This window comes from Pristiophorus japonicus, chromosome Y, assembly GCF_044704955.1.
Source record: "Pristiophorus japonicus isolate sPriJap1 chromosome Y, sPriJap1.hap1, whole genome shotgun sequence".
In the NCBI taxonomy this organism is placed as follows: Eukaryota; Metazoa; Chordata; class Chondrichthyes; family Pristiophoridae; genus Pristiophorus; species Pristiophorus japonicus.
In genome coordinates this window covers 38656422-38682684 of record NC_092011.1, presented here as the reverse complement: position 1 = coordinate 38682684, position 26263 = coordinate 38656422, and the positions used below count along the sequence as shown (strand labels likewise).

At 52.4% G+C, this 26263-nt stretch overlaps 1 protein-coding gene across 1 annotated transcript in view; it reads right to left on the bottom strand.

Annotated features, from left to right (window-relative positions):
• LOC139241094 (rho GTPase-activating protein 15-like) overlaps positions 1-26263 on the bottom strand; it is a 162811-nt gene that overhangs the window by 98448 nt on the left and 38100 nt on the right. Inside the window, exons 2-3 of the mRNA XM_070869783.1 lie at positions 25174-25548; positions 20593-20870 (exon numbers count right to left, since the gene is read on the bottom strand). Of these exons, the coding sequence (XP_070725884.1) occupies positions 20593-20870; positions 25174-25548 (653 nt within the window). The remainder of the gene's footprint in view (positions 1-20592; positions 20871-25173; positions 25549-26263) is intronic.

The window sequence follows — 26263 nt, the reverse complement described above, 5'->3', positions numbered from 1 at the left end:
CTGTCGGAGGTACGGTCTTTCGGAGGAGACGATAAACCGAGGCCCCGTCTGCTCTCTCAGGTGGATATAAAAGATCCCACAGCTGCTACTCATCGAAGAAGAGCAGGGGAGTTCTCCCCGGTGTCCTGGGGCCAATATTTATCCCTCGACCAACATCACTAAAACAGATGATCTGGGTCATTATCACATTGCTGTGTGTGGGAGCTTGCTGTGCGCAAATTGGCGTTTCTCACATTACAACAGTGACCACACTCCAAAAGTACTTCATTGGCTGTAAAGCTGAAGGCACGGCCACCAGGAGGCTGGAGGAGGTTACAGAGATAGGGAGGGGTGTAGGGGCTGGAGGAGGTTACAGAGATAGGGAGAGGTTTAGGGGCTGGAGGGGGTTACAGAGATAGGGAGGGGTGTAGGGGCTGGAGGAGGTTACAGAGATAGGAAGGGGTGTCGGGGCTGGAGGGGGTTACAGAGATAGGGAGGGGTGGAGGGGCTGAATGGGGGTTACAGAGATAGGGAGGGGTGTAGGGGCTGGAGGAGGTTACAGAGATGTGTAGGGGGCTGGAGGAGGTTACAGAGATAGGAAGGGGTGTAGGGGTGTAGGGGCTGGAGGGGGTTACAGAGATAGGGAGGGGTGTAGGGGCTGGAGGAGGTTACAGAGATAGGGAGGGGTGTAGGGGCTGGAGGAGGTTACAGAGATAGGAAGGGGTGTAGGGGCTGGAGGGGGTTACAGAGATCGGGAGGGGTGTCGGGGCTGGAGGGGGTAACAGAGATAGGGAGGGGTGTCGGGGCTGGAGGGGGTTACAGAGATAGGGAGGGGTGTCGGGGCTGGAGGGGGTTACAGAGATAGGGAGGGGTGTAGGGGCTGGAGGAGGTTACAGAGATAGGGAGGGGTGTAGGGGCTGGAGGAGGTTATAGAGATAGGGAGGAGGGAGCGATTGGGAGGCGAGGAGACCACGGAGGGATTTTTAAATAAGGAAGGAGAATTTTGAAATCGAGGCGTTGTTTAACTGAGAGCCAATGTAGGTCATTGAGCACAGGGGGTGATGGGTGAGTGGGACTGGGTGTGAGTTAGGACACGGGGGCAGTGAGCACAGGGGGTGATGGGTGAGCGGGACTCGGTGTGAGTTAGGACACGGGGTCAGTGAGCACAGGGGGTGATGGGTGAGTGGGACTCGGTGCGAGTTAGGACACGGGGGCAGTGAGCACAGGGGGTGATGGGTGAGCGGGACTCGGTGCGAGATAGGACACGGGGGCAGTGAGCACAGGGGGTGATGGGTGAGCGGGACTGGGTGTGAGTTAGGACACGGGGCAGTGAGCACAGGGGGTGATGGGTGAGTGGGACTGGGTGTGAGTTAGGACACGGGGGCAGTGAGCACAGGGGGTGATGGGTGAGCGGGACTCGGTGTGAGTTAGGACACGGGGTCAGTGAGCACAGGGGGTGATGGGTGAGTGGGACTCGGTGCGAGTTAGGACACGGGGGCAGTGAGCACAGGGGGTGATGGGTGAGCGGGACTCGGTGCGAGATAGGACACGGGGGCAGTGAGCACAGGGGGTGATGGGTGAGCGGGACTCGGTGCGAGTTCGGACACGGGGTCAGCGAGCACAGTGGGTGATGGGTGAGCGGGACTCGGTGCGAGTTAGGACACGGGGGCAGCCGAGTTTTGGATCACCTCTAGTTTACGTGGGGTAGAATGTGGGAGGCCGGCCAGGAGCGCAGTGCGTTGGAATAGTCAAGTCTGGAGGTAACGGGGGCACGGGTGAGGGCTTCAGCAGCGGATGAGCTGAGGCCGGGGCGGGGGGGAGGAGGGGGGAGAGAGGGAAACGATACAGAGCCCCAATGAAAAAGGAACTCGCACCCCCCTCCCCTCCCCTCCCCCCGTACCTTGCCACACTTCTAAGATTCACCCGCTGTAAAAAAAATAAGTTACAAACTTGAGGAACTTACCCAAGACACCATCGAAATCTTCCGTGAGGCAATCATGTCTTCTGCTTTTTTATTTTAATTGTTCGGCCAGACGCTTGACTCAGGCTTCGAGTCCCCCTCCCTCAGCCACACTGCCCCCCAGCCCCCCGCCCCCTGTCCATCCCCCGTTATATCGCAGCAGTTCCCTCCCTCCCGGGACGGAGCACTGAACACCTCCAAACGCAGCCCCTAATCAGGTCCGTCCGACACACACACACACAGGCAGATGACTGGTCGCTGGTGCCAAAGCTTATCACCGATCTGACCACTGCCCAGAAACAAGAAATTGCACTCAGAGTTGTTCCGGAACAGTCAAGATGTTGAGACACAGGTACGATTGCAAACCTGTCCACTTCCACCAACAGCTCTCAGAATCGCTGTGGAGACAAACTGCCTTCCTCTTACGCTCTGCTAAAGTTTCCCGAGCTCTGCCTAAATTTATCTTTACCCGGGGCGCTGATGAGATAAGATTGTGCGCGGGGTTTGTAAGATTTATTGCAGCCTCTCTCACTTCCTCAGGAAGTCCCACAAAGCGCTTTACAGCTAATTAAGTCCTTGTTACTTGAAGTGCAGAGTTATTGTAACGCGGGAAACGCGGCATAGAAACATAGAAAATAGGTGCAGGAGTAGGCCATTCGGCCCTTCGAGCCTGCACCACCATTCAATAAGATCATGGCTGATCATTCCCTCAGTACCCCATTCCTGCTTTCTCTCCATACCCCCTGATCCCTTTAGCCGTAAGGGCCACATCTAACTCCCTTTTGAATATATCCAACGAACTGGCCCCAACAACTCTCTGTGGTAGAGAATTCACAATTCTCTGAGTGAAGAAGTTTCTCTTCATCTGGGTCCTAAATGGCTTACCTCTTATCCTTAGATTATGTCCCCTGGTTCTGGACTTCCCCAACATCGGGAACATTCTTCCTGCATCTAACCTGTCCAGTCCCATCAGAATTTTATATATTTCTATGAGATCCCTTCTCATCCTTCTGAACTCCAGTGAATAAAGGCCCAGTCGATCCAGTCTCTCCTCATATGTCAGTCCTGCCATCTCTGGAATCAGTCTGGTGAACCTTCGCTGCACTCCCTCAATAGCAAGAATGTCCTTCCTCAGATTAGGAGACCAAAACTGTACACAATATTCCAGGTGTGGCCTCACCAAGGCCCTGTACAACTGCAGTAAGACCTCCCTGCTCCTGTACTCAAATCCTCTCACTATGAAGACCAACATGCCATTTGCCTTCTTCACCACCTGCTGTACCTGCATGCCAACCTTCAATGACTGATGTACCATGACACCCAGGTCTCGTTGCACCTCCCCTTTTCCTAATCTGCCACCATTCAGATAATATTCTGCCTTCGTGTTTTTGCCACCAAAGTGGATAACCTCACATTTATCTACATTTTACTGCATCTGCCATGCGTTTGCCCACTCACCTAACTTGTCCAAGTCACCCTGCAGCCTCTTAGCATCCTCCTCACAGCTCACACCGCCACCCAGCTTAGTGTCAAATGCAAACTTGGAGATATTACACTCAATTCCCTCATCCAAATCATTAATGTATATTGTAAATAGCTGGGGTCCCAGCACTGAGCCCTGCGGTACCCCACTAGTTACTGCCTGCCATTCTGAAAAGGACCCGTTTATCCCGACTCTCTGCTTCCTGTCTGCCAACCAGTTCTCTATCCACGGCAGTACATTACCCCCAATACCATGTGCTTTAATTTTGCACACCAATCCCTTGTGTGGGACCTTGTCAAAAGCCTTTTGAAAGTCCAAATACACCACATCCACTGGTTCTCCCTTGTCCACTCTACTAGTTACATCCTCAAAAAATTATAGAAGATTTGTCAAGCATGATTTCCCTTTCATAAATCCATACTGACTTGAACCGATCCCATCACTGCTTTCCAAATGTGCTGCTATTTCATCCTTAATGATTGATTCCAACATTTTTCCCACAACCGATGTCAGGCTGACCAGTCTATAATTACCCATTTTCTCTCTCCCTCCTTTTTTAAAAAGTGGTGTTACATTAGCTACCCTCCAGTCCAGAGGAACTGATCCAGAGTTGATAGACTGTTGGAAAATGATCACCAATACATCCACTATTTCTAGGGCCACTTCCTTAAGTACTCTGGGATGCAGACTATCAGGCCCCGGGGATTTATCGGCCTTCAATCCCGTCAATTTCCCCAACACAATTTCCCGCCTAATAAGGATTTCCTTCAGTTCCTCCTTCTCACTAGACCCTCGATCCTGTAGAATTTACCAATATCTCGCAAAGATTCCAGGTACCTTTCCCCTACAGAGGAGAAGAATCCCTTTCTTGGCATTTAAAATGAGTTTAAAGGGGCAGATGAAGCCTGTGGGGGATAAAAGGGGATGCATTCATGGAGACCCGCCCCCAGTGTTTGGACTCATGGGAAAGGGAATTCAAAATGGACCTAAATTACAGAAGCCTGAGATCCCCTAAACATCTCTGGGAAGGAGCATATCAATTTTAAGATTCTACAACATTTTGGCTGCGAAAAAGAGTTACCAAATACAGGAGGTGGGGCCAACGTCTGAAGCAAATTCATGTATTAAGGACCCCAGGTTATTCACCCCCTCAGAGATAATCGAATTACCCAATCAAGCACAATGGAAATCATGGGCCGAAAAACTGGACAATCCTAAAACAACGCAAACCCAGTGATAGCACATTCTCGCACCCTAATCGAGTTACTGCTGACAAAGGAGACATTTGAAAATCAATGGACAGAACAGTTTAAACCGAGCCCAAGAGATTTGATGGGAGATAACGGAGCCTTTTTTTGGGGGATATATCTATCCCCCAGTTTTACAAGGAAAGACTAGCAGAACACAGAAACGAGCAGAACACAGGAGTAGCAGAACTCAGAATGCTAGCAGAACACAGACTTGGAGGAAACACAGACAGACATATAAGCAGCCGGAGCTGGGGAGTGAAGAAATGGAGTCGTGAAGGAACCTACAAGAAATCGTCAAGGACCGACTGAGCACGAGGCCCACAAAACGGAAGGTTGTCAGCAATCAAATTGACAAACCCGGGCCACCACAACCAGCGAAACGACCAGCCGAAACCAACTCAGCAAAAACCGAAGAATCAACATTTATTTCCACTCTACAATCTACTTCTGAACGGCCCAACGGGGGAGAAATTACCAAAAGGGACTAACTAAAACTATTCCTAACCAAAGAAAGTGGGTAGTTACCCCACACATCCAAAATGCAACTTGCTGCATCAACGGACTCACCCCAACCGAAGACTACGCAGTCCGAAGTCCTCTCCTCCGTCCGGGGTACGGCTCGCCTAGAAGGCCAAGTGCAGCGAACCCCGAAACCGTGATCCACCGACAATTGTCTAAAGGGATTGGTGAGCATGGCCCCTGAACCCTCAGAGCTATAACTTAGTTAGTCAGGGGAATTGGGAGGGGGGAGGCTGGGATAACTTGTGTAAATGTATCTGCATTCTCCTCTTTACCCCATTTAGAGTTTAAGCTGCATTCTTTTCCCCACAGGCTGTAATTTGACATTTTATTCAATGTGTTGTACCCCTCAGTGTGTATTGGTCTGTGTGTGTGTTATTAAAGGTGTGCCTTTTACTTCTTTTTAAACACAATAAAGCCATGCCTGCTTCCTATCTTGAAACCGATTGTCTGTCCAAGTCTGTCACAGTCCCTTCATAATTCCAGTGTCTAGAACCAAGGGTGTGGGAGCGATTCGGAACCATTCATATAAGGTCAGAAGGGAAAGCTGACCCTCTGAAAACCACCCCTTACAGTCCCCTAGTATTTCCGGAAGGTTATTTGTGTCTTCCTTCGTGAAGACAGAACCAAAGTACTTGTTCAATTGGTCTGCCATTTCTTTGTTCCCCATTATAAATTCACCCGAATCTGACTGCAAGGGACCTACGTTTGTTTTCACTAATCTTTTTCTTTTCACATATCTATAGAAGCTTTTGCAGTCAGTTTTTATGTTCCCAGCAAGCTTCCTCTCATACTCTATTTTCCCCCTCCTAATTAAACCCTTTGTCCTCCTCTGCTGAATTCTAAATTTCTCCCAGTCCTCAGGTTTGCTGCTTTTTCTGGACAATTTATATGCCTCTTCCTTGGATTTAACACTGTCCTTAATTTCCCTTGTTAGCCACGGTTGAGCCATCTTCCCCGTTTTATTTTTACTCCAGACAGGGATGTACAATTGCTGAAGTTCATCCATGTGATCTTTAAATGTTTGCCATTGCCTATCCACCATCAACCTTTTAAGTATCATTTGCCAGCCTATTCTAGCCAATTTACGTCTCATACCCTCGAAGTTACCTTTCCTTAAGTTCAGGACCCAAGTCTCTGAATTAACTGTGTCACTCTCCATCTTAATAAAGAATTCTACCATATTATGGTCACTCTTCCCCAAGGGACCTCGCACAACAAGATTGCTAATTACCCAGTCTACGATGGCCAGTCTTCTAGTTGGTTCCTTGACATATTGGTCCAGAAAACCATCCCTAATACACTCCAGGAAATCCTCCTCCACCGTATTGCTACCAGTTTGGCTAGCCCAGTCAATATGTAGATTAAAGTCGCCCATGATAACTGCTGTACCTTTATTGCACACATCCCTTATTTCTTGTTTGATGCTGTTCCCAACCTCACTACTACTGTTTGGTGGTCTGTACACAACTCCCACCAGCGTTTTCTGCCCTTTGGTATTCCCCAGCTCCACCCATACCGATTCCACATCATCCAAGCTAATGTCCTTCCTTACTATTGCATTAATTTCCTCTTTAGCCAGCAATGCCACCCCACCTCCTTTTCCTTTCTGTCTATCCTTCCTAAATGTTGAATACCCCTGGATGTTGAGTTCCCAGCCTTGGTCACCCTGGAGCCATGTCTCCGTGATGCCAATCACATCGTATCCGTTAACTGCTATCTGCGCAGTTAATTTGTCCACCTTATTCCGAATACTCCTCGCATTGAGGCACAGAGCCTTCAGGCTTGTCTTTTTAACACACTTTGCCCCTTTAGAATTTTGCTGTAATGTGGCCCCTTTTTGCTTTTTGCCTTGGGTTTCTCTGCCCACCACTTTTACTTTTCTTCTTTCTATCTTTTACTTCTGCCCCCATTCTACTTCTCTCTGTCTCCCTGCATTGGTTCCCATCCCCCCTGCCATATTAGTTTAAGCCCTCCCCAACAGCACTAGCAAACACTCCCCCTAGGACCTTGGTTCCGGTCCTGCCCAGGTGCAGACCGTCCAGTTTGTACTGGTCCCACCTCCCCCAGAACCAGTCCAATGCCCCAGGAATTTAAATCCCTCCCTCCTGCAACACTTCTCAAGCCACGTACTCATCTGAGCTATCCTGCGATTCCTACTATGGCAGCCAGTTTGCGCACAGCAAGCTCCCACAAACTGCATTGTGATAATGACCCAGATAATCTGTTTTTTTTGTGATGTTCAATAATGGATGAATATTGGCCCCAGGACACTACCCCCTCTCTTCTTCGAAATATTAGCCCTGGGATCTTTTACGTCCAGCTGAGAGAGCAGATGGGGCCTCGGTTTAACATCTCAACCGACAGTGCGGGGCTCCCTCAGTACTGCCCCTCCGACAGTGCGGCGCTCCCTCAGTACTGCCCCTCCGACAGTGCGGCGCTCCCTCAGTACTGCCCCTCCGACAGTGCGGCGCTCCCTCAGTACTGCCCCTCCGACAGTGCGGCGCTCCCTCAGTACTGCCCCTCCGACAGTGCGGCGCTCCCTCAGTACTGCCCCTCCGACAGTGCGGCGCTCCCTCAGTACTGCCCCTCCAACAGTGCGCGCTCCCTCAGTACTGCCCCTGCGACAGTGCGGCGCTCCCTCAGTACTGCCCCTCCAACAGTGCGCGCTCCCTCAGTACTGCCCCTGCGACAGTGCAGCACTCCCTCAGTACTGCCCCTGCGACAGTGCAGCACTGGGAGTGTCAGCCGAGATATTTGTGCTTAAGCCCCTGGTGTCATGTATCCAGACATGTTTACTGCATGTACTATTACATATGATGTGCCACCAGAGGGCACTGCAGTGGGAGACTTGTAGGTTACCTGTACAGGTGTGTCAGGCCTAGTATAAAAGGCAGGCCACCATGTGTGATCCTCGCTCTGGAGTTATATTAAATGGACTAAGGTCACTACAGTTCAAGTGCCATACATTGCCTCGTGGAGTCGTTATCGGAGCATCTAAAGACCCGAGTAGGACTTGAACCCACAACCTTCTGACTCAGAGGCGAGTGTGCTGCTCACTGAGACACAGCACTGGGGGTTGTAAGGGGCAGAGGGGGGGAAGAGACAGTGTAGACTCGAGGCGTCTCAGATTTGATCGAGGTGTTCAAAACCACGAGGCATCTGGACAGAGTAGAGAGAGAGAAACTGTTCCCATTGGCGGACGGGCCGGGAACCAGAGGACGCAGATTTAAGGCGATTGGCAGAAGAACCAAAGGCGACACGTTGGATAAACTTGTTTTACGCAGCGAGTGGTTAGGATCTGGAACGCGCTGCCCGAGAGGGTAGGGGAGGCAGACTCAATCGCGGCTTTCAAAAGGAGAATTGGATAAGTACCTGAAGGAGAAAAGATTGCAGAGCGACGGGTGTTATGTATACACCGGTGACTATACTCACAGGTTTGTAGAGCTGTTGCATTGAGAGGGGCTTAACCAATTACGTGATGTTCACAAGACTCAATAAAACCCCAGTCAGTTTCATCACGGTCATCCACGATGAGGTATGAGCAACAACCCTTGTACATGGCCTTCGATCTTACAAAGGCCTTTGACACTGTTAACCGCGAGGGTCTACGGAGCGTCCTCCTCCGTTTCGGATGCCCCCAAAAGTTTATCACCATCCTCTGCCTGCTCCACGATGACAGTCAGGCCGTGATCCTGACCAATGGATCCACCACAGACCCAATCCACGTCTGGACCGGGGTCAAACAGGGCTGTGTCATTGTCCCAACCCTCTTCCCAATATTCCTCACTGCCATGCTCCACCTCACAATCAACAAGCTCCCCGCTGGAGTGGAACTAAACTACAGAACCAGTGGGAAGCTGTTCAACCTTCGCCCCAACCTCAGTCGTCGAGCTACAATACCCGGACGACGCCTGCGTCTGCACACATTCATAGACTGAACTCCAAGTCACAGTCAACATCTTCACTGAGGCGTACAAAAGCATGGGCCTTACTCTAAACAATCCGTAAGACCAAGGTCCTCCACCAGCCTGTCCTCGCCGCTCAGCACTGCCCCCCAGTCATCAAGATCCACGGCGTGGCCCTGGACAACGTGGACCATTTCCCATACCTCGGGAGCCTCTTATCAACAAGGGCAGACATTGGCGACGAGATCCAACACCGCCTCCAGTGCGCCAGTGCAGCCTTCGGTCACCTGAGGAAGAGAGTGTTCGAAGACCAGGCCCCTCAAATCCACCACCGAGCTCATTGTCTACAGGGCTGTAGTGATACCCGCCCTCCTGTATGGCTCAGAGACATGGACCATGTACAGTAGACACCTCAAGTCGCTGGAGAAATACCACCAACGCTGTCTCCGCAAGATCCTGCAAATCCCCCGGGAGGACAGACGCACCAACGTTAGCGTCCTCGACCAGGCCCAACATCCCCAGCATCGAAGCACTTTGTCGATCCCTCGAAGCGAGGATGACTTGCTTCCATGCCAAAAAAGGGATGAGTTCACAGGTGTTTCAATGAAGGACCTAATATTCCGGATAACCGAACTACATCCTGAAGGGTGGAAGATGCCTGTGGGTGGATTGTTTTAACGTGGGGTGACCGTTGCACACCAGCCACCACACGGGGCTTGACAGAGCGAGGTCTTGGTCCAGGGGCAAGGGTTAACCAGGACGACTGGAGACCAGCTCTGCTGCACGGATCCAGTGCGCTCACATATCGCACAGTGTGGGCTGGTCAGTGCTGTCCCTGGGGCCCTCGCCTCTCCTGGGCCCCCGAACTCTCGCCTCTCCTGGGCCCCCGAACTCTCGCCTCTCCTGGGCCCCGATCACGTCCCTCTACAATCTCTCGCTGCTCCTTCGCCCCGACCTCGCCGCTCCTGCTGTACCTGCCCACGCTCCAAGCACCGACCTGGACCTTGGTGACGTCCCTCTTCACTGCCGTCACCCTCCTGTACCAGCTCGCGCTGTACCTTGCCGTCGTACGCTTGCCTATGGCCGCCGCTCACTGCTCCTTCCATGGCCCCAACCTGCTGTTGGTGTTCTCATGCTCCATTAAGGCGGAGATAGAGAGATGTTTGAGCGAAAAGGGAGTGAAGGGTTACGGGGAGCGGGTGGGGAAGTGGAGCTGAGTCCATGATCGGATCAGCCGTGATCGTAGTAAATGGCGGAGCAGGCTCGAGGGGCCGAATGGCCGACTCCTGCTCCTATTTCTTATGTTCTTACCCAATTTCCTTTTGAAAGCCCACATTTCCCCTCCCCAACCTGTCTCCAGCTGCACAACTGCCATACCCCTCAACCTTGGCTCAGTGGGCGGTACTTCTGGCCTCCGAGCCAACGGGTCGTGGGTTCGAGCCCCGGTTCCCCCCCCTCCCCCCCCCCGCCCTCTGACAACGTCAACCCCCTCTTGGCTGCGTACTCCCAGGTCTACTCTGTTCTGAAACCGTTTTGTAGATCATGGGGGCGGAGGGGGGCTTGGGGGCAGGGGGGGAGGAAATTAGCGTAGCTCCCCGTTTGGTTTGTGGGGCGTGAGCGGGGGGGGGGGGGGGCAGGAGGAATCGCAGAGCGCCGCGACGCTACGCGGGGGGGGTAGCACGGAGCGTTGCCGTGTAGAAAGAGGCCTTCCCCTTTAATGAGTATAATGTGGGAAAGTGTGGGGTCACGCACTTTGGCAGAAAAAAAAATCAAAGAGCAAGTTATTATTTAAATGGAGAAAGATTGCAAAGTGCCGCAGTACAGCGGGACCTGGGGGTTACTTGTGCATGAAACACAAAAGGATAGTATGCAGGTACAGCAAGTGATCAGGAAGGCCAATGGTATCTTGGCCTTTATTGCAAAGGGGATGGAGTATAAAAGCAGGGAAGTCTTGCTACAGTTATACAGGGTATTGGTGAGGCCACAACTGGAGTACTGCGTGCAGTTTTGGTTTCCGTATTTACGAAAGGGATATACTTGCATTGGAGGCTGTTCAGAGAAGGTTCACTCGGTTGATTCCGGGGATGAGGGGGTTGACTTATGAGGAAAGGTTGAGGAGGTTGGGCCTCTACTCATTGGAATTCAGAAGAATGAGAGGTGATCTTATCGAAACATATAAGATTATGAGGGGGGCTTGACAAGGTGGATGCAGAGAGGATGTTCCCACTGATGGGGGAGACTAGAACTAGGGGGCATGGTCTTAGAATAAGGGGCCGCCCATTTAAAACTGAGATGAGGAGGAATTTCTTCTCTCAGAGGGTTGTAAATCTGTGGAATTCTCTGCCCCAGAGAGCTGTGGAGGCTGGGTCATTGAATATATTTAAGGTGGAGATAGACAGATTTTTGAGCGATAAGGGAGTGAAGGGTTATGGGGAGCGGGCGGGGAAGTGGAGCTGAGTCCATGATCGGATCAGCCATGGTCGTATTAAATGGCGGAGCAGGCTCGAGGGGCCGAATGGCCGACTCCTGCTCCTATTTCTTATGTTCTTATGTTCATTAAAAGGAGTGTAAGGGTACACATATTTTTCTTGGAACAAGGCACAGGAAGAGGCCACGGACAAACTGTTTTAAAATAAAAACCTTTGGATGACCTGGCGGGGGGGGGGAAAGGCGCCAGCGTGAGGCAAGTGAATCATCACCCATTAAGAACAATCTCTGTTGGTCAAGGATTAAACTTGGTTATGCATATAGACAAAGAGATTGATACTGTCTATCCGAAGTGCCCCGGAGTTGATTGGCCATAGAGGGTAAAACATTTCACCCCAGAGACTGCAAGTCTGCAAGAAACCAGGACTACAAAGGACCCTACGAAATGCACATTTTTGGATAAAAGGGCATTAAGGATAAGGAGTTATCTTTTGCACTGTCGACTCCATGTGCAAATTAGTTGCCATTCAAACTCATCACCACAGCCAGTTAAACAAATCACCGCATCGATTCAGATGCATTACTCAGACCCCAGCCCAGCGGGAAATGTATTCATACTATGGATATAAATATACGAACACAGAAACACAAGAAAACAAAGGACAGAGAGGCAGAAAGACAGGAACGGGAACAGGCACTGCAGAGAATGGACAGAAGAAGAAGCAGCAGGTCATGGAACCAATGACCACGAACCTACACTAGCTACAGCCAGGAATGGTGATTGTATGTCTTCAATCAATTTTTCTCAGCAGTCTATTCCTGTAGTTTTAGTTGTTTTTTTGTCGTGTAATAAAACTGACACTAGGTTAAGCCTGAAATGTTGTGTCATGTGTTGTCTTTTCCCATTGTAAGGTCCGAATCAGAATAGAATGAACAACAAACACCCTAAACACGGCAAGCGAGTTAAAAGTGGGCAGAGGAAACGTTACAGGGACCACCCTCAAAGCCTCCCTGATAAAGTGCAACATCCCCACCGACACCTGGGAGTCCCTGGCCCAAAGACCAGTCCGCCCTAAGTGGAGGAAGTGCATCCGGGAGGGTGCTGAGCACCTCGAGTCTCGTCGCCGAGAGCGTGCAGAAACCAAGCGCAGGCAGCGGAAGGAGCGTGCGGCAAACCTGTCCCACCCTCCCCTTCCCTCAACGTCTATCTGTCCCACCTGTGACAGGGACTGTGGTTCCCGTATTGGACTGTTCAGCCACCTAAGAACTCATTTTTAGAGCAAGCCTTCCTCGATTCTGAGGGACTGTCTGTGATGACTGCGTGCAGTTCTGGTCACCACATTACAGGAAGGAGGTGATTGCACTGGAGAGGGTAGAGAGGAGATTTACCAGGATGTTGCACTGGAGAGGGTACAGAGGAGATTTATCAGGATGTTGCACTGGAGAGGGTACAGAGGAGATTTACCAGGATGTTGCACTGGAGAGGATGCAGAGGAGATTTACCAGGATGTTGCACTGGAGAGGGTACAGAGGAGATTTACCAGGATGTTGCACTGGAGAGGATGCAGAGGAGATTTACCAGGATGTTGCACTGGAGAGGGTACAGAGGAGATTTACCAGGATGTTGCACTGGAGAGGATGCAGAGGAGATTTACCAGGATGTTGCACTGGAGAGGGTACAGAGGAGATTTACCAGGATGTTGCACTGGAGAGGGTGCAGAGGAGATTTACCAGGATGTTGCCTGGGACTGGAGAATTTTAGTGATGAGGAAAGATTGGATAGGCTGGGTCTGTTTTCTTTGGAACAGAGGAGGCTGAGGAAAGATTGGATAGGCTGGGTCTGTTTTCTTTGGAACAGAGGAGACCTGATTGAGGTGTATAAAATGATGAGGGGCCTGGATAGAGTGGATAGGAAGGACCTGTTTCCCTTGGCAGAGGGATCAACAACCAGGGGGCACAGATTGAAAGTATTTGGCGGGAGGTTTAGAGGGGATTTGAGGGGAAATGTCTTCACCCAGAGGGTGGTGGGGGTCTGGGGTGGAACTCACGGCCTGAAAGGGTGGTAGAGGCAGAAACCCTCACCACATTTGGATGTGCACTTGAAGTACTGTAACCCACAGGGCTACGGACCGAGAGCTGGAAAGTGGGATTAGGCTGGGTAGCTCTTGGTCGGCCGGCACGGACACGGTGGGCCGAAATGGCCTCCTTCCGTGCTGTAAACTTATTTTGGTTCTATGCAGCAAATCGATGGGGCCGGTTGTGTCAGGGATTGGTGACAGCTTGGTACTTCCTGTTGGCTTCCTGTTTGCTCGAGTAGGGTTTGAGGTGAGTTTGAACATTTCCAGCTCCTGTTCGTGTTTGCTGCACGAGTTGTAATGTTTTCCAGATCCGGGGGTGGGAGCGGGAGGGGCCAGGGAGGGAAGGGAACTTTCGTTTAATCCCAAATGTTTCTCTCTTTCTCACTCCCACCTTCTTTCATTCTTCACACTGCCCCTCCCCTCCCCAAATGGTTGCAGGGAGGATAGGCAGCTGCTGTACGCGATTGGACTATTGGTGTCCCGTTCCCGGGGGGGGGGGGGAGGGGGAGGGGGAGGTTTGAGCACTCAACCTTCTGGCTCAGGAGGCGAGAGTGTTGCTCACTGAGCCAAGGCCGACGTGAAAACATTAGGACAGGTTGTATGAAAGAAAAAGAGAGAGAAAGAGGGAGAGAGGGAGGAAGGGAAGGGAGGGAGGGAGGGAGGAAGATGGAGAGAGAGAGAGCGAGAGGGCGGGAGGGAGGGGGAGAGGGAAGGGAGGGAGGAAGAGAGGGAGGGAGTGAGGGAGAGAGGGAGGGAAGGGAGGGAGAGAAGGAAGGAAGGGAGGGAGGAAGATGGAGAGAGAGAGAGCGAGAGGGAGAGAGGGAGAGAGGGAGGGAGAGAGGTAAGGGAGGGAGAGCGAGAGGGAGAGAGGGAGGGAGAGAGGGAAGGGGGGGAGAGAGGGAAAGGAGGGAGGGAGGAAGATGGAGAGAGAGAGAGCAAGAGGGAGAGAGGGAGGGAGGGAGGGAGGAAGATGGAGGGAGAGAGAGCGAGAGGGAGAGAGGGAGGGAGAGAGAGAAGGGAGGGAAGGGAGGGAGAGAGGGAAGGAAGGGAGGGAGTGAGGGAGAGAGGGAGGGAGAGAGGGAGGGAGGGAGGGAGAGAGGGAAGAGAGGGAAGGAAGGAAGGAACGAAAGAGAGAGAGATATCGAGAGGGGGGAGCAAAGAGAGACAGAGAGTCAAAGAGAAAGAGCGAGCGAGAGAGACAGCGAAAGAGAGAAAGAGAGAAAGAAAGACAGACATTTATATAGCGCCTTTCACAACCACTGGACGTCTCAAAGTGCCTCACAGCCAATGAAGTACTTTTGGAGTGTAGTCACTGTTGTAATGTGGGAAACGCCAATTTGCGCACAGCAAGCTCCCACACACAGCAATGTGATAATGACCCAGATCATCTGTTTTAATGATGTTGGTCGAGGGATAAATATTGGCCCCAGGACACCGGGGAGAACTCCCCCTGCTCTTCTTCCAAATAGTGGGCCATGGGATCTTTTACATCCACCCGAGAGGGCAGACGGGGCCTCGGTTTAACGTCTCATCCGAAAGACGCTATTCGAAACTGTTCCCACTGGTGGAAGGGTCGAGAACCAGAGGGACACAGATTGAAGGCGATTGGCAGAAGAACCAAAGGCGACACGAGGAACAACGTTTTCCCGCAGCGAGTGGTTAGGATCTGGAACTCGCTGCCCGAGAGGGCGGGGGAGGCAGACTCAATCGCGGCTTTCAAAAGGGGAGTTGGATAGGTAGCTGAAGGATAAAGATTTGCCGGGCTACGGGGAAAGGGCGGGGGGGAGTGGGACTGGCGGAGGTGCTCCTGCAGAGAGCCGGCACGGGCTTGACGGGCCGAATGGGATCCCCCTGTGCGGTCACCGTTCGATGCTGGTTTCGTGAAGTGAGCAGTCTCAATAAATTTCTGACAATGCATTACTGCAACTGAGTATGCGTGGGGCTGGATTTTTCGGTCCTCTGCGCTTTGTTTTTTTCGCTCCGGAGCGGCGACAATGGCAGCCGGTGAGATGTTCTGGAGTGTAATGGACTCCAAAGGTAATACAACACCCGCCCTTTTACCCCCTCCCTTCCCACTATCCAGGGCCCCTTCCAGGTGAAACAGCGATTTACTTGTACTTCTTTCAATGTAGTATACTGTATTCACTGCTCATGGTGTGGTCTCCTCTACATTGGGGAGAACAAGCGTAGATTGGGGTGACCGCTTTGCGGAGCATCTCCGTTCAGTCCGCAAGTGTGACCTTGAACTTCCAGTCTCCTGTCACTTTCATTCTCCACTGCATTCCCACTCTGACCTCGGTCTCCTGCACTGTTCCAACGAAGCTCAACGCAAGCTCGAGAAACAGCACCTCATTTTTCCTTTAGGCACTTTACAGCCTTCTGGACTCAACATCGAGTTCAACAATTTCAGAGCCTGCCCTAAAGTGTGCAATACATAAGATCATAAGGAATAGGAGCAGGAGTCAGCCATTCGGCCCCTCGAGCCTGCTCCGCCATTTAATACCATCATGGCTGATCCGATCATGGACTCAGCTCCACTTCCCCGCCCGCTCCCCATAACCTTTCACTTCCTTATCGCTCAAAAATCTGTCTATCTCCACCTTAAATATATTCAATGTCCCAGCCTCCACAGCTCTCTGGGGCAGAGAATTCCACAGATTTACAACCCTCTGAGAGAAGAAATTCCTCCTCATCTCAGTTTAAAATGGGCGGCCCCTTATTCTGAGACCATGCCCCCTAGTTCTAGATTCCCCCACAAGGGGAAACATCCTCTCTACATCTGGTTTTTGCCTCTCCCAGGAGATCACATGGCTTCCAGTTGGGGTGGAGTGTAGAATGTTTCAGTATAAGGGGTGTCACAGTTGTGTGAGGCGGACTGGTTGGGCTGGGTGCTCTTTGCCTTTCCGTCATTGTTCGTGGGTTTGGGTAACCTTCAGGGCTGCTGACCGAGGGCCGTGTGGCTCTGTGTCGGCCGGTGGGGACACGATGGCCCGAAATGGCCTCCTTCTGCGCTGTAAATTTCTATGTTTCTAAGTTTCTATCTACCCTGTCGAGCCCCCTCAGAATCTTATACATTTCGATAAGATCATCTCTCATTCTTCTGAACTCCAATGAGTAGAGGCCCAACCTGCTCAACCTTTCCTCATTTGACAACCCCCTCATCTCCGGAATCAACCCAGTGAACCTTCTCTGAACTGCCTGCAAAGCAAGTATATCCTTCCTTAAATACGGAAACCAAAACTGCACGCAGTACTCCAGGTGTGGCCTCACCAATACCCTGTATAACTGTAGCAAGACTTCCCTGCTTTTATACTCCATCCCCTTTGCAATAAAGGCCAAGATACCATTGGCCTTCCTGATCACTTGCTGTACCTGCATACTAACCTTTTGTGTTTCATGCACAAGTAACCCCCAGGTCCCTCTGTACTGCGGCACTTTGCAATCTTTCTCCATTTAAATAATAACTTACTTTTTTATTTTTCCTACCAAAGTGGATAACCTCACACTTTCTCATTATAATCATTCCACCATCGGTGGCCGTGCCTTCTGTTGTCTGGGCCCCAAGCTCTGGAACTCCCTCCCTAAACCTCTCCGCCTCTCTACCTCTCTTTCCTCCTTTAAGACACTCCTTAAAACCGACCTCTTTAACCGAGCTTTTGATCATCTGTCTTAACTTCTTCTGTGGCACGGTGTCAAATTTATCTGTTTGTCTGTAACACCGCTGTGAAGCGTCCTGGGATATTTTACTACGTTAAAGATGCTATATAAATAAAAGTTATTATAATAATTATTTTCCCACATTATACTCCCATCTGCCGTTTAAAGCAACGAGATGTAAAAGCAAACATCATCATCATACGCAGTCCCTCGGAATCGAGGAAGACTTGCTTCCACTCTAAACACGAGTCCTTAGGTGGCTGAACAGCCCAATACAGGAACTACAGTCCCTGTCACAGGTGGGACAGATAGACGTTGAGGGAAGGGGAGGGTGGGACAGATAGACGTTGAGGGAAGGGGAGGGTGGGACTGGTTTGCCGCACGCTCCTTCCGCTGCCTGCGCTTGGTTTCTGCACGCTCTCGGCGACGAGACTCGAGGTGCTCAGCGCCCTCCCAGATGCACTCCCTCCACTTAGGGCGGACTGGTCTTTGGGCCAGGGACTCCCAGGTGTCGGTGGGGATGTTGCACTTTATCAGGGAGGCTTTGAGGGTGGTCCCTTGTAACGTTTCCTCTGCCCACCTTTGGCTCGTTTGCCCGTGAAAGAGTTCCAAGTAGAGCGCTTGCTTTGGGAGCCTCCTCTTCGAAGATCTCAATCGAGACACTGCCTTTGACTCGAGTGTCCTCAACTCCATCCCGCGGCATGCTACCCGTCAGTAAAACCCCACCAATTACCACCAACGCTGTCTCCGCAAGATCCTGCAAATCCCCCGGGAGGACAGACGCACCAACGTCAGCGTCCTCGACCAGGCCAACATCCCCAGCATCGAAGCACTGACCACACTCGACCAGCTCCGCTGGGCAGGGCCACATTGTCCGCATGGTCCCCCAGACACGAGACTCCCAAAGCAAGCGCTCTACTCGGCGGCCCGGGAGTCCGTGAACTGACTTAAAAACCGATTGCAGGGGACTGCCCCGTGCACCACCCTCCAGGCCAAGTCCCCAATAAATAACGGGAGGACTCCCGCGTAGAGCGCACTCTATTCAGCAAGTAATCAGGAAGGCAAATGGAATGGTGGCCTTTATTGCACAGGGGGATAGAGTATAAAAGCAGAGAAGTCTTCCTCCCTTTCTCCTCTCAGTGCTCCTTAAGAATGGACATAAGAACATGAGAAATAGGAGCAGGAGTCGGCCATTCGGCCCCTCGAGCCCACTCCGCCATTTAATACGATCATGGCTGATCCGATCATGGACTCAGCTCCACTTCCCCGCCCGCTCCCCATAACCCTTCACTCCCTTATCGCTCAAAAATCTGTCTATCTCCACCTTAAATATATTCAATGACCCAGCCTCCACAGCTCTCTGGGGCAGAGAATTCCACAGATTTACAACCCTCTGAGAGAAGAAATTCCTCCTCATCTCAGTTTTAAATGGGCGGCCCCTTATTCTAAGACCATGCCCCCTAATTCTAGTCTCCCCCATCAGTGGAAACATCCTCTCTGCATCTACCTTGTCGAGCCCCCTCATAATCTTATACGTTTCGATAAGATCACCTCTCATTCTTCTGAACTCCAATAAGTAGAGGCCCAACCTACTCAACCTTTCCTCATAAGTCAACCCCCTCATCCCCAGAATCAACCGAGTGAACCTTCTCTGAACTGCCTCCAAAGCAAGTGTATCCTTTCGTAAATATGGAAACCAAAACTGCACGCAGTACTCCAGGTGTGGCCTCACCAATACCCTGTATAACTGGAGCAAGACTTCCCTGCTTTTATACTCCATCCTCTTTACAATAAAGACCAAGATACCATTGGCCTTCCTGATCACTTGCTGTACCTGCGTACTAACCTTTTGTGTTTCATGCACAATTTGTTCTTTTCGAACATTTGCCAGTTCTAACGAAGGGTTGTCGACCCGAAACGTGAACTCTGTTTCTCTCTCCACAGATGCTGCCTGACCCGCTGACTATTTGCAGCATTCTCTGGTTTTATTTCAGATTCCAGCATCCGCAGTATTTTGCTTTTGCAGAATATATACCTACTTGAAGCAGAATGTACGTTTTCGTTGAAGAATATACTGGCCTGTGTTTTCGCACTCAGAATCAGAACCATATACGTGATGTGATGACGGTGAGCAAACAGAACTGTCGGCCCATTTGGAACAGTTTGCTCCAGGTCCATCGGGCCCTACATCCATTGGGGACCTTCGCCTCCTCCAGACCGCAACATGGGTAACAGCTGTACAAATCTGTGAGCACTGTCGGAGGGGCAGTACTGAGGGAGTGCCTTACTGCACTGTCGGAGGGGCAGTACTGAGGGAGTGCCTTACTGCACTGTCGGAGGGGCAGTACTGAGGGAGTGCCGTACAGCACTGTCGGAGGGGCGGTACTGAGGGAGCGCCGCGCTGTTGGAGGGGCGGTACTGAGGAAGTGCCGCACTGTCGGAGGGGCGGTACTGAGGGAGCGCCGCACTGTCGGAGGGGCGGTACTGAGGGAGTGCTGCACTGTCGGAGGGGCGGTACTGAGGGAGTGCTGCACTGTCGGAGGGGCGGTACTGAGGGAGCACCGCGCTGTCGGAGGGGCGGTACTGAGGGAGTGCTGCACTGTCGGAGGGGCGGTACTGAGGGAGTGCCGTACTGTTGGAGGGGCAGTACTGAGGGAGCGCCGCACTGTCGGAGGGGCGGTACTGAGGGAGTGCTGCACTGTCGGAGGGGCGGTACTGAGGGAGTGCCGCACTGTCGGAGGGGAGGTACTGAGGGAGCGCCGCACTTTCGGAGGGGCAGTACTGAGGGAGCGCCGCACTGTCGGAGGGGCAGTACTGAGGGAGCGCCGCACTGTCGGAGGGGCAGTACTGAGGGAGCGCCGCACTGTCGGAGGGGCAGTACTGAGGGAGCACCGCACTGTCGGAGGGGCAGTACTGAGGGAGCACCGCACTGTCGGAGGGGCCGTCTTTCGGATGAGACGTTAAACCGAGGCCCCGTCTGCTCTCTCGGGTGGATGTAAAAGATCCCGGGGCCACTATTTGGAAGAAGAGCAAGGGGAGTTCTCCCCGGTGTCCTGGGGCCAATATTTATCCCTCGACCAACATCACTAAAACAGATGATCTGGGTCATTATCACATCGCTGTGTGTGGGAGCTTGCTGTGCGCTAATTGGCGTTTCCCACATTACAACAGCGACTACACTCCAAAAGTACTTCATTGGCTGCAAAGCGCTTTGAGACGTCCGGTGGTCATGAAAGGCGCTATATAAATGCAAGTCTTTCTTTCTTTTAACTTGATGCTTGAAGGACCACCAGACGCCCCCCGCCCCCCTCCCGACACCCCCCTCGCTTACCATGGCACCATTTGTCTTCCCTCGGAGTTGGAGCTGGTTTCTCGGAGGCCACGAGTTCACCATCGCAGACACGTTGCTCCCCAACGCCTCGTAGGGGTTGGGTGGGAGGTGGAGGAAGCGTGCGTTCCTGGCCCGGCCGGACTCGCTCTGACCGGCGGTCTGGGGGGACATCCGCCCGCGGACTCCCTCGCCGAGGCCGTGTCTGACCATTGAACCTTCGCCGAGGGAGCTGGTCGTGTACCGCAGCCCGTCGCTTCCACCCGGACTTGGCCAAGCGCCTAGAGAGAAAATTGATCGCACGTCAAGAACTGCAGGTGTTGGGAAGATCCCAAGTTAAATGGTCTTTATCGGAGGGGCAGTACTGAGGGAGCCCCGCACTGCGCTCTCAGAGGGGCGGTACTGAGGGAGCGCCGCACTGTCGGAGGGGCGGTACTGAGTGAGCGCCGCACTGTCGGAGGGGAGGTACTGAGGGAGTGCTGCTCTGTCGGAGGGGCGGTACTGAGGGAGCGCCGCACTGTCGGAGGGGCGGTACTGAGGGAGCGCCGCACTGTCGGAGGGGCAGTACAGTGGGAGCACCGCACTGTCGGAGGGGAGATACTGAAGGAGCGCCGCACTGTCGGAGGGGAGGTACTGAGGGAGCGTTATACTGCGCTGTCGGAGGGGCGGTACTGAGGGAGTGCCGCACTGTCAGAGGGGCAGTACTGAGGGAGTGCCGCACTGTCGGAGGGGCGGTACTGAGGGAGCGCCGCACTGTCAGAGGGGCAGTACTGAGGGAGTGCCGCACTGTCGGAGGGGCAGTGCTGAGGGAGCCCCGCACTGTCGGAGGATCGCTACTGAGGGAGTGCCGCACTGTCGGAGGGGCAGTACTGAGGGAGCCCCGCACTGTCGGAGGATCGGTACTGAGGGAGCCCCGCACTGTCGGAGGGGCGGTACTGAGGGAGTGCCGCACTGTCGGAGGGACCATCTTTCGGATGAGACATTAAAGTAACGCCCCGTTTGCCCTTTCGCGTGGGCATAAATGAATCTACGGCCAGTATTTCAAAGAAGAGCTGGGGTAGTCCTGGGGCCGATAATTATCCCTCAAGCTTTCGATGATCTGGGTCATTTAGCTCATTGCTGTTTGTGGGAGCTTGCTGTGCGCAAATTGTGTGTTTCCAACAACAGTGGATACATTTCAAAAGAAAAGAACTCCATTAGCTGTGAACACAAGAACATAAGAAATAGGAGCAGGAGTCGGCCATTCTGCCCCTCGAGCCTGCTCCGCCATTTAATACGATCATGGCTGATCCGATCATGGACTCAGCTCCACTTCCCCGCCCGCTCCCCATAACCCTTCACTCCCTTATCGCTCAAAAATCTGTCCATCTCCGCCTTAAATATATTCAATGTCCCAGCCTCCACAGCTCTCTGGGGCAGAGAATTCCACAGATTTATAACCCTCTGAGAGAAGAAATTCCTCCTCATCTCAGTTTTAAATGGGCGGCCCCTTATTCTAAGACCATGCCCCCTAGTTCTAATCTCCCCCATCAGTGAGAACATCCTCTCTGCATCCACCTTGTCAAGCCCCCTCATCATCTTATACGTTTCGATAAGATCACCTCTCATTCTTCTGAATTCCAATGAGTAGAGGCCCAACCTACTCAACCTTTCCTCATAAGTCAACCCCCTCATCTCCGGAATCAACCGAGTGAACCTTCTCTGAACTGCCTCCAAAGCAAATATATCCTTCCTTAAATACGGAGACCAAAACTGCACGCAGTACTCCAGGTGCGGCCTCACCAATACCCTGTATAACTGTAGCAAGACTTCCCTGCTTTTATACTCCATCCCCTTTGCAATAAAGGCCAAGATACCATTAGCCTTCCTGATCACTTGCTGTACCTGCATGCTAACCTTTTGTGTTTCATGTACAAGTACCCCCAGGTCCCGCTGTACTGCGGCACTTTGCAATCTTTCTCCATTTAAGTAATAACTTGCTCTTTGATTTTTTTCTGCCAAAGTGCATGACCTCACACTTTCCAACATTATACTCCATCTGCCAAATTGTTGCCCACTCACTTAGCCTAATAGTTTTGGTCTCCTAATCTGAGGAAGTACATTCTTGCTATTGAGGGAGTGCAGCAAAGGTTCACCAGACTGATTCCCAGGATCGCAGGACTGACATATCAAGAAAGACTGGATCAACTGGGATTATATTCACTGGAATTTAGAAGAATGAGAGGGGATTTCATAGAAACATATAAAATTCTGATGGGACTGGACAGGTTAGATGCAGGAAGAATGTTCCCGATGTTGAGGAAGTCCAGAACCAGGGGTCACAGTCGAAGGATAAGGGGTAAGCCATTTAGGACCGAGATGAGGAGAAACTTCTTCACCCAGAGAATTGTGAACCTGTGGAATTCTCTACCACAGAAAGTTGTTGAGGTCAGTTCGTTGGATATATTCAAAAGAGAGTTAGATTTGGCCCTTACGGCTGAATGGATCAAGGGGGTATGGAGAGAAAGCAGGAATGGGATCCTGAAGTTGCATGATCAGCCATGATCATATTGAATGGTGGTGCAGGCTCGAAGGGCCGAATGGCCTACTCCTGCAGCTATTTTCTATGTTTCTATGTAACACTGACTGCACCTCAAAAGAAAAGTACTCCCTTGGCCGTGAAGCACTTTGGGATGTCCAGAGTTGGCAAAAGACGTTACATAAATGCAATGTCCGCTCTTTCTTTTTCATACCAATTGAATATTGGGAAGCCATTGTATTTGGTCCCCGCCACAAACTGCGTTCCCTAACCATTGACTCCCTCCCTCTCCCCAACTCCTGTCTGAGGCTGAACCAGACTGTTCACAACCTGGGCATCATATCTGACCCTGAAATGAGCTTCCGGCCACATATACCGCAGCATAACTAAACCCGCCTGTTTCCACCCTCCGTAACATCGCCCGTTTCCGCCCCCTGCCTCAGCTCATCCGCTGCTGAAACCCTCATCCGTGCCTTTTGTTACCTCCAGACTTGACTATTCCAACGCACTCCTGGCTGGCCTCCCACATTCTACCCGACGTAAACTAGAGGTGATCCAAAACTCGGCTGTCCCCGTGTCCTAACTCACACCAAGTCCCACTCACCCATCACCCCCTGTGCTCACTGCCCCGTGTCCTAACTCGCACCGAGTCCCGCTCACCCATCACCCCCTGTGCTCACTGCCCCGTGTCCTAACTCGCACCCAGTCCCACTCACCCATCACCCCCTGTGCTCGCTGCCCCGTGTCCTAACTCGCACCGAGTCCCACTCACCCATCACCCCCTGTGCTCACTGCCCCCGTGTCCTAACTCGCACCGAGTCCCACTCACCCATCGCCCCCTGTGCTCGCTGCCCCGTGTCCTAACTCACACCAAGTCCCGCTCACCCATCACCCCCTGTGCTCACTGACCCCGTGTCCTAACTCGCACCGAGTCCCGCTCGCCCATCACCCACTGTGCTCGCTGACCGACATTGGCTCCCGGTTAAGCAATGCCTCAATTTCAAAATTCTCATCCTTGTTTACAAATCCATTCCTGGCCCGCTACACCCCTCCCTATCTCTGTAACCTCCTCCAGCCCCCTACACCCCTCCCTATCTCTGTAACCTCCTCCAGCCCCCTACACCCCTCCCTATCTCTGTAACCTCCTCCAGCCCCTACACCCCTCACTATCTCTGTAACCTCCTCCAGCCCCTACACCCCTCACTATCTCTGTAACCTCCTCCAGCCCCTACACCCCTCCCTATCTCTGTACCCGCCTCCAGCCCCTACACCCCTCCCTATCTCTGTAACCTCCTCCAGCCCATATACCCCTCCCTATCTCTGTAACCTCCTCCAGCCCCCTACACCCCTCCCTATCTCTGTAACCTCCTCCAGCCCCTACACCCCTCCCTATCTCTGTACCCGCCTCCAGCCCCTACACCCCTCCCTATCTCTGTAACCTCCTCCAGCCCCTATACCCCTCCCTATCTCTGTAACCTCCTCCAGCCCCTACACCCCTCCCTATCTCTGTAACCTCCTCCAGCCCCTACACCCCTCCCCATCTCTGTAACCTCCTCCAGCCCCTACACCCCTCCCTATCTCTGTAACCCCCTCCAGCCCCCTACACCCCTCCCTATCTCTGTAACCTCCAGCCCCTACACCCCTCCCTATCTCTGTAATCTTTCTCAGCCCCACAACCCCCCCCGAGATATCTGCGCTCCTCTAATTCTGCCCTCCTGACCATCCCTGATTATAATCGCTCCACCATCGGGGGCCGTGCCTTCTGTTGCCTGGGCCCCAAGCTCTGGAACTCCCTCCCTAAACCTCTCCGCCTCTCTCTCCTCCTTCAAGACGCTCCTTAAAACCTCCGCTCTTTGACCCAGCTTGTGGTCACCTTTCCCGAATTTCTCCTTCTGTGGCTCAGGGTCAAATTTATGTTTGGTGACCTTGCAAAGGCCTTGGACACTGTCTTGCAACACTGCCGTGAACCATCTTGGGACGCTCTCCTACGTGAAAGGCGCGATATAAATACAAGTTGTTGTTGTTGCTCAAGGCGTTACATCAATGCAAGTTGTTGTTATGATTACCTGAAAACTCGAACTTGGAGCGGCCGAGCTTGGTGGGCAGGCTGGCCCTCTTGGCGGCGGCCGACACTCCCGGCAATTCGACTACGTAGGCGGCGGGCACGTAGATGGGCTTGGTCTTTTTGGGCTGGCCCTCCCGCCTGACCTGCCACCAGTCGCGGTTGGCTTTGTGCAGCAGCACGAAGCGGTCGCCCTCGGCGATGCGCACCAGCCTGCCGTCGCTGGCCACGTACTGGTAGTAGTAGCAGGCCTCCAGATTGGCGGGCTCCCGTGCGCCGGGCGTCGCCCTCGAGCCACTCCCGGCGAACATCTTACAGGGCGTGGGCGGGCCGGGGCAGCTTCCGTCTGGGCCACACTCTGCCGCCGGGGGCCATTTCCCTGCAACGCACAGAGAACGACAAGGGTTAGTAACAGTCACAGAAACATAGGTGCAGGAGTAGGCCATTCGGCCCTTCGAGCCTGCACCACCATTCAATATGATCATGGCTGATCATTCCCTCAGTACCCCATTCCTGCTTTCTCTCCATACCCCCTGATCCCTTTAGCCGTAAGGGCCACATCTAACTCCCTTTTGAATATATCCAACGAACTGGCCCCAACAACTTTCTGTGGTAGAGAATTCCACAGGTTCACAATTCTCTGAGTGAAGAAGTTTCTCCTCATCTCGGTCCTAAATGGCTTACCTCTTACCCTTAGACTGTGACCCCTGGTTCTGGACTTCCCCAACATCGGGAACATTCTTCCCGCATCTAACCTGTCCAATCCCGTCAGAATTTTATGAATGAGATCCCCTCTCATTCTTCTGAACTCCAGTGAATATAAGCCCAGTTGATCCAGTCTTTCTTCATATGTCAGTCCCTCATCCCGGGAATCAGTCTGGTGAACCTTCACTGCACTCCCTCAATAACAAGAACATCCTTCCTCAGATTAGGAGACCAAAACTGAACACAATATTCCAGGTGTGGCCTCACCAAGGCCCTGTACAACTGCAGTAAGACCTCCCTGCTCCTATACTCAAACCCTCTCGCTATGAAGGCCAACATACCATTTGCCTTCTTCACCGCCTGCTGTACCTGCATGCCAACTTTCAATG